The sequence below is a fragment of the Orbicella faveolata genome, unplaced genomic scaffold (assembly GCF_042242905.1).
Source record: "Orbicella faveolata isolate gen_17 unplaced genomic scaffold, um_ofav_v1 contig_14, whole genome shotgun sequence".
In the NCBI taxonomy this organism is placed as follows: Eukaryota; Metazoa; Cnidaria; class Anthozoa; order Scleractinia; family Merulinidae; genus Orbicella; species Orbicella faveolata.
The window spans coordinates 16401233-16418121 of record NW_028301541.1 but is presented as its reverse complement, the minus strand read 5'-3'; the positions used below and the strand labels follow the sequence as shown (position 1 = coordinate 16418121).

General features: G+C 39.3%; 1 protein-coding gene across 1 annotated transcript; it reads left to right on the top strand.

Moving 5' to 3' along the window:
* The first annotated feature begins 7425 nt into the window (after nt 1–7425).
* LOC110064942 (pyroglutamylated RF-amide peptide receptor-like) lies at nt 7426–9951 on the top strand. The gene is made up of 3 exons (XM_089286039.1): nt 7426–7539; nt 7672–7914; nt 8556–9951. The coding sequence occupies exons 1-3, from the start codon at nt 7426–7428 to the stop codon at nt 8883–8885; spliced, it is 687 nt and encodes a 228-aa protein (XP_089142165.1). The 3' UTR covers nt 8886–9951.
* Nucleotides 9952–16889: the final 6938 nt, after the last annotated feature.

Here is a 16889-nt window from a genome sequence, read left to right as displayed (position 1 = left end):
GTTCTTCCGAGGATAATACTCGCGCGTTGCGTGGATGTTTTCGTGGAGGATCTGTTTATGTCATTTCGCTTCGTTTCAAAGCAAAGGAAAACCTCCAAGGGCGTGGGGATGTCTTCTTTGATATTTTGACTACTGGGAAGGGAGCTTCGGCTCTCGGTATGTTTTAATACATGTCGAAACTTTAATAGGAGTTAAAAAAGAGACGGATGTTCCCTGCACAAAACAATAACAACTGAATGAGAGGCGGAGAAATGTTTAGACAAACGAGTGCAAAACAAACAAACGCCCAAACACAAGCTAGGCAACTGAACAAACAGATAGTCGATTCGAAAGTACAAGGCAAATGCTCGCTGCCCAAGCAGCAAAAAGCAGTTTAAGGAGCAACGGCATCAACGCCAAAGGCAACGTCGATTGAAAAACGACTTAATATTCAACCCAAGCATCTCGCGAAAATTTAGATTCATTCAGTTTGTCTATCCTGTCAGAAATATCCGAAACAGAATATTTAAGACAGCTTCAAAATTCGAAAAGGAAATTTGAAAAATTGGCCGTCGTATGGTTCACGCTCTCTCCAATATGCAGAACGTGGCTATTTAACGTTGTTGTTTTGTGACCTTTTGTAAACAACGGCAAAGAAATGAACAAAGAATTAGAACGCACGCTTACACACCCATTGTACTTGTTGCCTTTGCCGTTAAAGTTTGCTTAATTAAACTCCCTAAAAGCGAATAAACGGCCAAATAATGAACAGCCAAACAAGCACAGAACAAACGAAAGCCTGGCCGAACAAAAAGACGGCTGAGAACGCAGAAAACATATCTGCTATGAAACAAAATCAAAACGCATACCATGACGTTCCCGCCATTTCGTCTCAGGTAGTCTGTCCACACATCGCGCGAGTAACATCCTCGGAAGAACTGGGTGCCATGTCTAAAAATAACTTAAGGCCTATATGGGGGATTCACTCTCTTACCTTGATAATCTCGAGCTCACTCTTTTAAGAGTATTAAAATACTCCCTCTCTTCCCAAGCCCAAAACAAGATGGCGCTTGCCTCACCAAAATGCACTCCCTCGCTCGCTAAAGGCAGAACTCGTCTAACATGCAGGCGGCTAGTATTTAATATATAGATTTAGCCAGGCCTAAAAGCGAAGTTCCTGATTGCAATAACTGATCATGAAGGAAAAAGACAATTATTTTTTCTTGGATCAGAAACTCAAAAAATTGATCAATTGTGAGCATGTAATTGTCCAGCGTGTGGTTTTGCTATTATTTTCCGGTTAAGTTTTGACAAACTATACCTAATTAGCCTAACCAAGATTGTACAAATTATGTATGTAATATATCAGGGACTTTCCAAGAGAGGATTGTGCAAGGAATATGTCAGGAAAAAAGTCGACAACGCGCCAGGGGTTTAAATTTACGCCGAAATTTTGTCTTTGTGAGTACTTCCTCCTTCTCCCCCAGACAAACAAAAACAACAACGACAACGAAAAAGAAAAGTCCTCCAGGTGGCAGATTTAAACGAGCGCTCATAAAAAAAAAAAAAAAAAAAAAAAAAAAAAATACCGAGTCAATTTATTTGGGAAGTTTTGTTTCCCTTGGTTAGGTTATACATGATAATGAACATGATAAATAACTAATTGTTAGAAATGTGTGCTTTATTCAGAGTTGTTCTAAGAAATGATGATGTTAACGGCAAATAACGCCGTTTTAAAACACCTGACACACCAAATGTTGTAGACAGTTTGCTAATATGAATCATTAGAAACCTAATTTACAACACCCACTGCTCGCAGAGTAGATCGACAACTGACCTCATTTTTTCGTAGAGAAAAATTAACTGTTTTTCATGAGAAATATGGTTTACTTGGTCGTCCGTCGTTCTACACCATTCTAATTAAAATGAGCGAGTCAGGAGTATGGATAGGAACAGAATGGAGTATGTTTCGTTTGCTTTGCCTTCTTGTTTACGATGTACCCTTTTACATCATGTTCCTTCACGAACGAATTTTGAGTTGTGCGGATTAAGAAGTTTGCCTATATTTTAAGTGAAACATGGCTTGACTGAGTTGTGGATAAATACTAATTTATTAACTTTAAGTTGATTTGGGTAAATTATCGTCAGACCAAAGGGATATAATTCCTTGACACTTCCTAGTCCAGGGTGCTTTTACTGCTGTGGTGTGTAGCACAGCGTGTATTTAACTGTCATAGTCAATTCTTTTAGATTATCGATCAAATGCCCATATTGATAATATTGAGCGCAGTCTCATAGCTACAAAGGTATTCCCCTCATAGATCACATTTCTGACTACAAAATACGAAAAGTGTACAGATTGTTGGGTGGAAAATGTAAGAAAATATATTGAGCAGGACGAAAATGTTGAAGACAATGTTGGAAAGAAGGCAAGAGTTTTAGCTACAAATGAAATCGTTCAGTTTTCACGCTTAATTGGTTTGACTCAAACAAATGCAAATGCAGACCATTTTGGTTGTTTGATTGTTCTGCACGTATGTCAACAACTTCGTATTTCTCACCTTTACAAGCTGCTGCGATCGTTTTTTTCTTTTCTTTTCTTTTTTTTTCTTTTTCTTTTTGTGCTTTCACTGACGACAAGCTGAATTGGTCTAAAATGACATCGAGAGTAATATTTTGCCTGATCTACGGGAAGCATCATTTCTGTGTTAGCTATAAAAGACCGCCATGAAAAAAGTCGAGTAACAAAAAATATATATATATTTATATATCGCCTCAGAGGCGAAACGTCCCCCTTTAGGTCATTCAGAAAAAACAGCAACAAGAACAACAACAATCAAGAACAGTTGTGAATATTTGCCCGCTATCGAGCACTTTAGGGCTTTTATGGCAGTGATAAATATTTCCTGCTGCTGGTGTTCCGGCAGCTTTACTAGTCCTCCCAAACCTCCACATCCGGTTACAGAAAAATCTACAGGAGTTTTTTTACAATTTAACGCGATAGAAAAGCGAAGAAAATGTTTTCTATTTCTTTTAGGAATCACCGGGGCAAAAAGAAAAGAACGTCACTCGTTTATTTCGATTCTCAAAATTTCAACCAACTCTTTGCTCCCGTCATGCTTATGTCAACAGCTCTGGCCGGTACCTCTGTGTTTCTGTCGATTTCTAGAAGTACAGCTTTAAGCGACCGTGTTTTACTGGATGTTTTTTCATTGTTTTATGTTATACGATTTTTATTTGATTGAAAATTATTATTGAAGTCCTGTTTTAGCAATTCTTTTGGTTCAGTGTTTTCATACCATTAAAAAAAAAACCCTATTAAATACGATATGCAGACAATACCGAGAAACGTTTGCTAAATTTATGATATTCTAAAAACCATTATTTACAATGTCTGGAAACTTGGAAATAATAACGAAAAATCATTTCTCGTTAGTGATAATTCTTACCTTCAACCGAAGTTAAACGTTAATTCTTGTACACAGGCCAAAACCCGATATTATTGCACGATGACATCGGCAGAAATGGATTATGAAAGACAGCAGTTCACTAGTCATCATATCATTTTTTAAAACAACTTGCACCACCCGGTGCATGTTATGTTATTTGAATAGTTATCATGACAGCCAGATAATGTCCAAAGAAATTAAATTAAATATCCGAGCAGTTTTTTAAAGTCAAATGGAGGTTGGTTGTCAGTTTCGCATATTGATCACGATCTTGTTAAAAGATGACAGCAACATTGAAAGGTCTCTGCATTCTTTTGTTCGAGTTATATTAATTTTCCTTGCCTTAAGAAACATTTTGACGTTCGCATTTCTTGAATTGCGTAAATTGCAGACGTATTGTAAAGGCAGGTTTCGGTAAACGGTAACTTATTCACAAGTAAAGATACTGCAAGCAGCTTAACCAAGATCAGCATGCGAAACTGACAACTAACCTCCATTTGACTTTAAAAAAAGAATGTTCGGGTATTTAATCTGTCTTTGGACATTATCTGGCTATCATGATAACTATTCAAATAACACTAAACATGCACCGGGTGGTGAGCACATATTCCAAGTGGTACTGATAAAAATGATATGAGGATTAGTGAGCTGCTGTCTTTCATAATCCATTTCTTCCAATCGATGTCATCGTGCAATAACATTGGGGTTTTGGCCTGTGTACAAAAATCAACGTTTAACTTCTGTTGAAGGTAAGGATTATCACTAACGAGAAATGATTTTTCGTTATTATTTCCAAGTTTCCAGATATTGTATTAATAGTTTTTAGAATATTATAAATATACCAAACGTTTTATTGGTATTATCTGCATATTGTGCTAAATAGATTTTTTTGAATGGTGTTTTTTTGTAATGGTCTTTTATAGCTAGCACAGAAATGGTGTTTCCTGATGATTAGGCAAAATATCACTCTTGATATCATTTTAGTGCTTGTGTTTTGCCTGAGCGGTATTTCGTTTTCACTTGTTGCAGCGCAAACGCAAGCATAAACGCAAGCACCAGAAAAAGGAAAAAGTTTGATCCTTGTGCTTGCGCTTGTGTTTATGCCTGCGTCAAGGCCATTTTCACGGTGAAGTAAGAATTATTGTGATTGCGCTTGCGCTTGCGCTTGAGTTTGCTCTTGCGCTTGTGCTTGCGCTTGTGATTTCGCTTGTGCTTGCGCTTGTGCTTGCGTCGCTAGTGAAAAACAGACTTTATTGACTGGCCACATGGGAAACAGTTAGCTTTGTTTCCCCTCGATCCTCAATGTTCCCCGAGGCTTCACAAAAACTCGCTGTTTCCCTTAGGGTCCGTCATTAAGTGCCTTTTAGAAATACTAAAATATCGCTTTGTTCTTAAAAAAGGCTCGAAACGTCAGTTGCACGATCGAAACGTTAGCTAGACATTATTTCTTCCGAAAAGAGAACAGCTTGAGGAACAGATAAGATCCAAGGACAAATATCCGAGCATATTTTTACGCTAAATGGAGGCTATTGTATTAAGTATCTTTAAAAACTTTTTCGCAACACGCGCGGTTTTGAAAATCGGGGAAAATAACTCGGATATTCCCCAGTTTTAGCTAGGGAATATTCAGTCACGTGACGCGTTTAAACCAATCGCGCGTGAGCGAAAATATTTAATGGATTATAAAACTCTTTAACATCATCGTATTCTAGAGCAGCTCTGAATAAACCGTAGATTTCTAACCATAATTATCATATTCCTTATTATATGATCTAAACAGGGGACACAATAAATACCAAATAAATTGACCCAGTAACTGTTTATGCTGCGCTGGTTTAAATTTGCTAGCTGGAAGAGCTTTGTTTTGGTTTTGTTCGTCGTTTTGTGGTTTCTTTTTTTATTATTATTTTTTTGGTGTGTGTGGGTGTTTTTGTTTTTCATTTTCCTGCCAAATGGGCAGTGTTCATATGTTTAAAATGATAAGACTGTCTGTAGTCTTAGAAAACCAAGAGGAAGGAATCGGGTCGAATAATTGTAAAGATAGCTTCTCTTTCTCATTTTGACGTTAGCTATTAATATGCACTCAGTGTGAGAACTGTGGTAAACAATTTTATGTCATTAGTGGTTAGCTTTTGTATTACATTAGTGGTAAGTACGTGTATTAAACCTAGTGGTTGATTTTTAATTTATTACATTAGTGGTTGAATTTGATAACTGTGGTTAGTATTACATTAGTGGCCATGGTTCGTTACTATACATTTGCGGGTTATGCTAGCCACCTGTTAGACGAGTTCTGACTTCAGCGAGCGAGGGCGCGCGTTTTGATCAGGCGACCGCCACCTTGTTTTGGACTTAGGGAGGGAAAAGTGTTATAGGCAGTAAGAGTGAGATAATGTAACATGGCGGCAATTCTGCTCAATCGCTCGCTCAGCTGATGCCAATAAATTCGCGCTCCCTCGGAAAACGCTCGCATGCATTTTGATGAGCAAACATGATGAGCAAATTATCAAAACAATGAATAATGAAGCTATGATGTTCTCTCCCCTTTAATTTGTACGGAAGGTAATTTTAAATGTGGACATATTCATCAGATATCGAATATCTTTAGCAAATGAGGATTGCCACTTTCGGTTTTCTCACATTAAACTAGTGATTAGGTCAGTTATCAGGAATTCATCTTTTCATATCTTTCATTAAATCTAGCAGATCTCCCGACTGTGTAACATCGACAACATAGAGTCATGATCCAATCATCTGGCATTGCCATAGCAACGGTACACTCCATACTTGTCACCGTAGACATCGTTGGAAATTGCCTCGTTTGTGCGATCATAAAGAAACATCGAAACACGAGGTATGTTGAAACAAAAATTACTAAAGTATGACAGCCAGTCTGAAACGCTGTATATCACAGTGAAATAGAAAATCACTGGCTTGTGATTTACATGTACATAGCATAAACTTGAACATGTACATAGCAGTGAACATGAAAAAAAAAAAAAAAATTGAGAGAGCTATAAAGTTCTTCAATTTTACCATGCGCCTGTCTAATTCAGCCATTCTTTTGAAGTTAATCAAGAGAAGATATGAAGAGTAAGACAGTAGGTCATTCATAAAGACCTTATTCTTAAGTTAATCCCTAGCCTGCAATGCTGGCTAAGTGATCCTGCTGAGAATATTTTTGTTTCGCTCGCTGTACAATTGAGATCACCGTTATCAAAGTATCAGTGGACGCTTTAATCACAACGATTTAATTCCATTCGTCGGTAACTACTTTGAAACCTAGAAATATATACAAAGGCATGACCAAACGTAACATGAAACTAAACGAAAGAAACATAAGTAGTTCGACGCCTGATGGCTAACACTTAATTACCCGGTGGCTCAAGAGAGTTAAAGCAAAACGAAACCACAGCTCAAAATCTACGGTAACTGTTACAAGGACGCTGATTGCGAAAGCCTGATAGAATATGCAAATACGTTAATAGCAAAGATTCATACATATCTAAGCACGCGCGGGCTCAAAATGACGCACGTTCTTTCGTGAACGAAACTATTTTTAAGCAGTGAACCCAATTCTACCGTGCATATCAGTTACCAGTTATCAGTTTCGTGGGTATTTTCGTGCAGGAAGAAAATGAGTGTAAAGCCCCTTGGGCTGTCCCCGTGAGCAAAATCGGCGTCACGGGAGTACCTATTTAGACCCTCCTAGGGATTCCGGAACCTGTAGTGATCTAAAAATACCTTGAGATGGACTACCTGGAGAATATATGAAGGACTGAATCTCTTACTCTTCATCTTCTCCTAATTGAAGTATGTATGTATTTATGATATTCCACAGGACTCCCATCAACTATCTACTAGTGAATCTGGCTCTAGCGGATGCCTTGTTTGCTACCTTTATTACACCGGAGATTTTCTTTAGGCTGACTTCCACCCATCCAGGAGGAATGACGGGTACAGTTTTATGCAAATTGATGACGGGTGGAGGCTTGGCATGGTTGCTGGAATTTCGTCGGTAGTCACTTTGATTGCAATTGCTGCTGAACGATATTATGCAGTAATCTATCCTGCTGGCAACATTGGCAAACTTACCAAAAGTAAATTGAAGGTGCGTCACTGACAAAGTCCAATTATTAGTAACTGTGATTTACGAAGAAGCTTGTTTTTAGTATGCATATGATTAATTATATGAAGAAGAAAGTTGAATCGGTATATTAAGCCTTACACGTTCCTTTTTCAGGTGATCATTCCTGGTTCATGGATCTTTTCATTGGTAGTCAACATACCTCTGTTCCTGGCCTTAAACGTAAAGGACAATGCTTGTGTGTGGATGGATGAAGAATGGATGCCAAAAGCCTATTTTTTGTACTGGTCAGCCATTGTAGTTGTAGCCATGGCAACGATGGCCCTGTTGTATTCCAGAATCGTGTACAACTTGTGGTTCAAACGTGATCCAGAGAATCAACTCACCTTCCAACAGAGGGTAAGTATTAACAAACAAGTTCAACACGTGAACAGTTTTCTTTTCATAAATCTTACGTAGAGGACAGGAAAGAAACTTCGAAATATTTCCTCCTTTCTGATCACCTGTATGTCAAGTGTGAGTGTTACTGAAAATTCTCCCCGTAAGCAAGTTTTAATCTTTTTGCACGTCTTTGGGTGCCCTAGTCGACCTTTTCCTTGAGTCAAGGCCTCGCCTGTTAAGAGGGACGGTAGCTCTTTGGATAAGGACCGAAATGATCGTAACAGTACATGCAAGGTTGGCGCATTATGTTCAAGTGTAACGCTCTTTTTGTGAGAATGAGATCGTGACAGTACGTATGACTGTGACATCATGTCTGACATTAGCATTGTGCTGGACAACAAGAGGTCCATCGAATTACAAAATTTAAACTAAAACAATAGGAAAAGTTTGATATGGAGATTGTAATCCTCACCTGTGATTGTCGTTGTTAGTTACTGGATCGCGCTTGCAATAATTTGATTGAAACATACCATTAATATCGTGACACTTTGAAACCGTACGTTTTCAGGCCTTTTTGATAATATACTTTCAAACTACTCTGCTGATTCATTTCTTTTTATCGTAATCGGATTCATTTCTGTGTCTCTCTCTACACACAGGGCGTCTTGAGAGTGCGGAAACGAGTCACTTTGATGGGGGTAACTGTCACTGCCATATTTGGAATCTGTTGGGCGCCTGACGTATTTGCGCACAACTTAGACTACTACACATCCCTCAGTGTCAGTGAACTCGCTTATGCTGTTATTCATAAGCTAGTACTGTTCAGTTCCGCTGTAAACCCATTTGTGTACGCTCTGGTTAACAAGACCTTTCGACAGAAGCTAAAGGGAATGATATGCTGTAGCTGTACTAGCTCCATGGGATCTACACGAGGTCGGGTTTTCTCACAAAATGTGCCCTCCCCAGCAGGGACATCATCTTTGGAGTGATCGAAAAATCTAAAAGATTAGGCTGCTTTTAATATTGTGTTGTCATGGTTCAAAAGAAAATGTGACCCAATTGTACAGATTCGAGTTGAGAAAAATCCAGAGATTTTTTTTTCTCTTTCTCCGCGAAGCAAGAGAAGGGAATCTCTGTTTTGCAGGGTATGAAATTCAAGTAACAGGAGCATAACCTTTCATAAAGCTAGGAGGAGGGTTATCGTTATGCTTCGATTTAGTGCTAGGGGCGCTGTTTACATTTGGTAGTTTAAAGTGAAAGAGGGGGCGTTTAAAAGAGATTGGGCGTTTATTCCTTTTTGAACAAATATATCTCAATGTGGAACAATAGTTTAATGAAAAACTGATACTTGAACTCGAGAACTTTGATAATGTGCAATATCTTGTTCATGCCGAGTTCATTCATAGTTCATTCATAGTCTAATGTCAATGTCTTAAATGCCACTTTTGCTATGGATGCGCGCGCTCGTACAAATGGGAAAGTGCTTATTAGAAAGGTGCTGCTTGTAGGAAGGACGGCACTAACTTGCATCATCGTGGTATCAAGATCTGAAACCTTTTGCCTTTTGGGATTTTTAGAGCCTATTTGTAAAAACTTTCGTCTTTTTGACGGTTAGCATGTTAAAAGAGCTTCGTTTAACTTGCCAGTTTGATTCAACTGCATCGTGTGCAAACACGATCACCCTAATTAACTTAGTGTTAGCTTGGTGATATCCTCTGTAAATATTGTTTTTATTATTATAGACACCGTAGCGAACGGAGTGATCGTGGAGTAGGAGTCAAGGGCGTAACTAGGGAGTTCCTGAGATGCCCGTAAGCCCCCTCCTCCCCCCTTTGTAAGCCTTTTTTAAGCAAACAACCTACAACAGGTTGGAAAAATGCCATGAAAATCTTGTGAGTACCCTCACTTTGACACAGTGTGACCCCCCTTTGAAAAATCCTGGCTACGTCCCCGGGAGTTCCTGAGCTATAATTACTTAAAATCGCTGAGAGGTGCTATATTTACTGTTTATATGGCAATAGAGTTAGGCATTATAGAGTAAGCCAGATTAACCAATGATTGTTTTGCTGTCCTTTCCTCGAAAGTCGAAACGTTGACATATACGGGAAAGGAAAGAGCCGAGGAAGCTGCATCAGTAGTACTCAGTGAATTAAACGATGGATGGCAAGACCTGACAACTGCCTGTCATGAGCATGACATTTAATATTGCGACTTGGTTTAGTTCCTGCTGTGCCCATCCGAATCCCTTTTCAGGGCAATCCTCACCTACGAGTCCAAAAGGAGTTTAGCCTTATGAAGAAAATTTATATTAATTAACTTAAATGGCATCCTCATTATCAATCATAAAGCAATCGGCAGTTGGAAAACTAGCAGAATTACAAGGATGTGTACGGAAAATCACTAGAGCGTGACTGTGAAGCAAAGCGTCTTCTTCCCTATAAATACTTCCAAAATTCTGACACCCATAAAAGGTTCCTCTTAACGGATATAATAAACCTCTAAATTATCACCCAAGCTTATTTGTAAGCAGGAGATATAAACATTATACTATAATTATAGTTAGCTGCTGTCTTTTCAACATCAATTTCGCATAATCCTGTCTTCGATGATATCCGGTTTTGTGAGCTAGCTACAGCATTACCGTTAACCCTCAGACGTACAGTGGGGAGGGGGGCACTCCCCTCCCCCTAAGGTTTTTTCAAAGTTTTGAAAAAACGATTTACTCTAAGGGTCTAAAACTTTTAGTAGCTGTTCTTTTCATCATCAAATTGCAGAAATGCAAGAAATGCACGAATTTGTACATTTTAAAAGCATCCTGGCTTGATTTTGTATCAATTTCCGTTATTTCTTGACTCTTTAAGAAAATACTAAAGTCTAAGATGGCGGTTCAAATGACGTCATTCGACAAAATATGACGTCATAACCAACAAAAGTGGTATCAACTTGTAGAACAAGCTCAGAGCTATCTAATCAATTTAAATGTATTTCGCTGTGCCGTAACAGAACGAAAACCCATGGGGGGTTCCATCACCCTCTCTCCCTTTGTACCGTAGTGGGGGTATCAGTTAGCTTGTACGTCCGAGGGTTAAATTTTTCCGATTCTCTCCATTTGTAGTAGCAAAATCGCAAAAAAGTTATCATTCTGAAAGAAACCTACTTGCAGCTACAAACCCTCCCCAATATCTAAATTTTATATGTCCGAGCTTATTTTTTACTTATCTTATCCTGCGCACTTTAAAAATAACAAAATCTAAAGGGCCCTCAATTGTATATATTTTGTTTATTTCTCGTTTCCATGGTAACCAGCCAGCATACGCGTTGTTTTTTGTCGATTTTCGAGGTCAAAACGCACCCCGAAAGCCCCAAACCCGATTTCGTTGTTCCAGTGCCTGGGACTTCTTTGTATACCGTGAGGAGACTGGAGCCAAGTTTACAAGAAGCGTGAAGCACTCCGAAACGTTGAACTCAATATTTGGAAAGTGTGAAAATATATTTAGCTTTCTCTCGCCTTGAAGACAGTTTTTGCTCGCTTTTTCGAAGACTTTCGCTTAGAAATGCCAAGAACTAAATTTCGATCGCTTAGAAGATCGCTTACGCGGGGAAAACGTTCACGGAAACCTAAAGACGAACCTAACTCGAAGAAAGAGAAAACTCCCTCCGCGAAGAAGCTTCGCTTGGAAGATGACAGTTCGTCTCAGGCATCGAGCAAGGAGTCCTACAACAGGCCAAATGGATATCGATTCCAGGACGTCGACATTCTAAGGCGAGTTATTTTAGCCTGTGCTGTTTGTAAAGAGTGCTTTCAAGGAACTTTGCAACTGTTTGAAATGGTTAGTGCTTGTGGCTCGGCGAGAACTCTCCTGTTGCAATGCTCAAACAATGATTGGAAAACTTTCACGGAGCTTCCAACATCGATCTGAGAGGATTATTCGAGGAAAAGCCCGTTTCTATGATGTGAATAGAAGATCAGCTTCTATTCGCGCACATTTGGAACCACTATGCTATTTGGAACCACTATGCCTCAACTGAAGACATTCCAGTTCATGACTACTATCCTGAAAGGCCTGATTCATGGTGCAAATGGCAGTGTGATCAGGCAAATGGCACCAACACATTCAGCTCAAAGAATGTGGCCCCTGCTGTGATGCAAGAGATTCTTCCCACATTTGAGGCTTTGTGGGACAGAATCCTTCTCACAGAACAACAATGAGGCCCTAAATCACCTTGTTTGGGACATCTGTCGGAAAGAACTCTTTGCTGGTCCTGAGACAGTGTTGACAGCTTGCGCTATTGCTGTTTGCCTCTTCAATGGGGGTGCTAGAACAGTCCAAGCAATGCTAAGAGGGCTCAACCTGGCGGATGGAGAGCACTTCAAGTCTGGTCTGACAGCCATTGATAAAGAAAGACTCTATGCAGCTGAAGAAAAGTCCTCAGAGGCAACAAAACAACAGCGCCAAATTCGTTGCAGTCAGCGAAAAAGCCGCAATGAAAGGAATGAGGAACAGAAGGGGCCAACATATGAGCCTGGGGCTTTTGGACTTTAATTTTTCACTTCGAACATTATTTAGATACTTTTTTATTAAGGTCTAAATAACATTTACCTGCTTAGAATGTCTCAAATGTATTTCATTATTTAAAAATGTAGTAAAATCTGGGGATGAAAAACTTACGTTTTTTGAGGTTATCCAGTTTAGGGGCAGGTCGTTTGAGAGAACGAATTGTTTAATTCTCACCAAATTTGGCATGGGGTGTGTATTTTTGCCTATAGAATGCAATGATGTAGTTTTTTGAAGCCATACAGGTGAAACATAGATCATTGAATGAGAGCCAAACTGGAAAAAAGTTTTCTTTTATGTTTGCTTGTTGCCATGGAAACAGCCCCCCCCCCCCCCCCCCTCACCAAAGAAGCTGGTGAAAAGCATGTCATTGCAATCTACCATGTCTCCTGTATTTTCAACGAAAATTTGGCCCAATTAGGACAGGTTTTGAAGGAGATTGACCTGCCGCAAAATTGTAGCTGTTTCTCAGTAGGGGTCCTAGTCAACACCCCTTAGCTCGGCCAGGATTTGACGAAACCTCTTAAAACTTATTGTCAGTGGTAGCTGAAGACTTAAAGTCTTAATGTAGTATAAATTATGATTAAATATGGTTTTCAGTTGTCATACTTTCTGGACTTTAGTTTTGACAAAATTTGGCCATTTTGCGGGTATCTACCTCCTTGTTAAAGATTACCATTTTTCAATTTTGTTTCCAGGTTTTCAGATATCCTAATAATAGATTTTAGAACGTCAGAAATTAACCAAAAGTTGTTTGATATTGTAGTAAATCGTCCTTTTTAACAGTCTGAAAACGTTGAAGTAAACGAATTGCTAAAACAGGCCTTAAGTAATTACTTTGTTGCTTACTTTCCATCAAATAACACGTAACGATGGAAAACAAGCTGTAAAAACACGTTCGCTGAAAGTTGTACTGCTAACACAAAACTGCCCGAGCTGTTGACATAATGATGGCGCGAGAAAAGAGAGAATTTTGAATTGTTTGAATTTTGATTAAAAAAAAAGAGTTTAATTTTTATTTTTTACTTCAGTGTTTTCTGAAATGAAAGAAAAAAAAAAAATAGAAAGCATTTTCTTCTCGTTTCTGTCGTGTTTTAAAAATACAAATGGCGGGGTTTACTGAAAATATCGGCAGACTTCTTCAAATCCCCACAAGTAAAAAATCAAATTGCCGAGAAATTGTTTTCTTTTAATTTCGAAAAACTGTGAAAAAAGATAAAACTCCGCTATTTTATTTTGATAATCAAAATTCAAACTCTCTTTGCTGGGGTCGTCATGATGTCCACAGTTCTGGTAATTCTGAGTTTCTATCAGCTTTCAGCGCACGTCTTCTTACAAGATCAGAATTTTTCTCATTGTTACATGTTATGCGATTTTTGATTCAGAAAGTACTTTTAAAATATGTAAGGCCTGTTTTAGCAATTCTTTTACTTGATGTTTTCACGCCGCTAAAAGGAAAAAAAAAAAAAAAAACAAGAAAACAAACGATCTAACACATTATCCAGACAATATCGACTAACTTTTGTTAACTTTCTGGCGTTCTAAAAACTATTATTACAATATCTGAAACCCTTGGCCGGGTTGCTCGAAAGTCGGTTAACGCTAACCCAGGATTAAAAGTTAACCGAAGTATTGATTTTTCTTGTAAAAAATGCTTTTCACTGCTTATGTTTTTTGTTATTTGAGATTATTCAAACTCAAAACTGAAGGACAAACAATGTAAACAGAAAACCTCACAGAAAAGTTCTCGCTAATCCTGGGTTAGCTTAATCGGTCTTTGAACAATCCGGCCCAGGGGCCCGTTGCTCGAAGGTCCCGAAAAGTTTTCGCACCCGGGAAGCCATAGCAAAATCTCGAACCTTATGATTACAGAGCTGTTTTATTCACATATTCTTAATATGAACGGAGGTTCCCTTCATACTAGCGGGTTTCAGGCGCATACACTTCTGTGTTTTTAGATACAGATGAACTAAAAATGGCTTTTCGGGCCCCAAAAGTTTCCGGGGCTTTCCAGAAACGGGCCCCTGGAGTTAAAAATCAAAACTGATATCTTACCTTAAGAAACGCTTAATGGACGAGAAATCGGAGAAGTTTAAAGGTGATGCTGTAGCCAACGGCAAAACGTGAACCCTAAATCACTGATGACATCGCGAGAAATAGACAATGGAAAGACATCTATTCACTAATCATAGTATAATTTTTGATATTTGCACTCTCACAATTAAGACAAAAGCGGTCACCAACTAGGACTACCTCGTGCTTATCACCTGCTGCACGTTATGTTATTTCATCATCAAGAAAGGTCGCCATATTGAGAGCTGTCTGCATTGTCATGTTAGGGTTACGTAAAATGTTCTCAACCTTTAGAAACATAGCTAACTTTGACGTTTTCCCAAATGGTTACTGAATCACGACTAAACGTGCTGCGAGCAGTTACCGAGCGTTTTACCAACCGCATTTAGTACCTAGCTACTCGGGCTTCCGTAGGAAAGTTCGAGTCTAACGCCCGGTTACACAGGTCCGGACAAATTTTTGCACGGACGAGTTTTGTTCCTGGACCGCCTGTTTACATGGATCCGTGCAAATTTTAGACCAGTCGCGGTATTTGAATGGCCTTTTTACGTCTCTGTTGTGATTGGTTATCGCTAATTTTTTAAGCCAATCATGTTGCAGCTGATGCAGTACGCGGCAAATCAAACATGGCGGCAGACGAAACTTTACGTGGTCTGATGAAGAAATTAATTTGTTGCTAAACGTAGTTTTAGGCTACAAAGCAGGTAAAGCAGGAGAAGGACTTGATAGGGAAACGGTCAGGAGCAAGTGCGAAGACGTAACCAAATGTTTTTGGAAAAATACCCTGATAACGACAAGGAGAAATTTCCCCGACGTACGTACCAAGGCGTCAGGAAGCTTCAACAAAGACCGAATCCAAAACAAACTAAAGAGGATTAAGTTAAACTTCGTCTCCTCATATCTGTAATTTGCTTTTGTTTGTTTCTTTTGTCTTAAATTTAACAAAATGTGACAAACCAGGGACAAAATGTAACAAAATGTTTCATTTTTGCTAAGCAACCAGACAAAACATAACTAGATTCCAGGCCTTAACCACGCTATCTGAGAGAAAAGGTGCACGGTTCGGGTGTTTACACGAGTCCGTACCAATATGGATCCGTGCCGGTCAAAAAGTTGACCTGCTTTTTTCAGGTCCCAAACTTGCACACTTATCCGTTCAAAAATTCGTTTAGTTCCGGCGGTCCCGTGTAAACGCATAGTGGAACCGTGCAAGTTTTTGTCCGTGCAGAAATTTGTCCGGACCCGTGTAAACGGGGCCTCAAATTCAACAAAATGCAACAACCAGGGACGAAATGTAACAAAATGTTTCATTTTTGGTAAGGAACAAGGCAAAACATTACCAGATTCCAGACCTTAACCGCGCTATCTTAGCAAAAAGTTGCACGGTTCGGGTGTTTACACGAGTCCGTACGAAATATGGAACCGTGCCCGTCAAAAAGTTGACCTGCACTTTTCAGGTCCCAAAATTGTACACTTAGCCGTTCAAATATTCGTCCAGTTCCGCCGATCCCGTGGAAACGCATCGTGGAACCATGCAAGTTTTTGTCCGTGCAAAAATTTGTCCGGACTCGTATAAACGGGGCCTAAAAATGAGAGCCGTTTTGTCTTGGTCGTCAAATGGGAAATCACAGTCCCAGGCTTCCTAGCGTAGAGAAAGGAAACTGGGGATGAGAATTGTGACAGCTTGGTACTCGTGTACTTTCTCTTCGTGAACAACATGACGCTGTGTTTTGAGAGGAAAGCTTTGGAAAGAATCATGCCTTATACAGTCATCACTTTCTATAGCTTGAAAGCCAGCTAAATTAGCAAAATTCATACTAGTTCCCACGAGATAACAGATGAACTATAAATGAGTTCGAACGGGTGTCTGGAAAACCCGAATAGCAAATAGCGAATAGTCGCGAATAGCGAACAGCGAATAGTCCCGAATAGTGCGAATAGTCTCAAATATACTGCGAATAGTGGCGAACAGTCGCGAAAAGTGGCGAATAGTGACGAATAGTCGTCAAAATTCACCGCTTCAGATCTAATATCCTGCGTTAATTAATTATCCAAATAAGCAACAGAATTTCAGTGAATTTATTACCTTTTCTTCTCCGGACTCAGGCTAGGGCTGTCCATCGCCGACATTAAGAAAACAGAAAACACAAGGATAACCTAATAAAGACGTATGTACGCTTTTGCAGCGGTTAAAACAGAAGAAATTACGTTTAGAATCACCTTTTGTCCTGATAAGCGTCTGTGCTTTTTAGCGGGAAAATTCCATCCTACGTTGCTGCGAGGTTGACTGCGAGATACTGGGTACCCTATTTGCTACGATTTGCTGCTATTTGCCACTATTTGCCACTATTCGGCACTGTTCGA

Coding starts and splice junctions, on each gene's coding strand:
- LOC110064942 (XM_089286039.1), top strand. CDS start 7,426: ATGGTTGCTGGAATTTCGTCGGTAGTCACTTTGATTGCAATTGCTGCT. Junction 7,540..7,671: donor TTACCAAAAGTAAATTGAAG/GTGCGTCACTGA, acceptor TTCCTTTTTCAG/GTGATCATTCCTGGTTCATG. Junction 7,915..8,555: donor AACTCACCTTCCAACAGAGG/GTAAGTATTAAC, acceptor CTCTACACACAG/GGCGTCTTGAGAGTGCGGAA.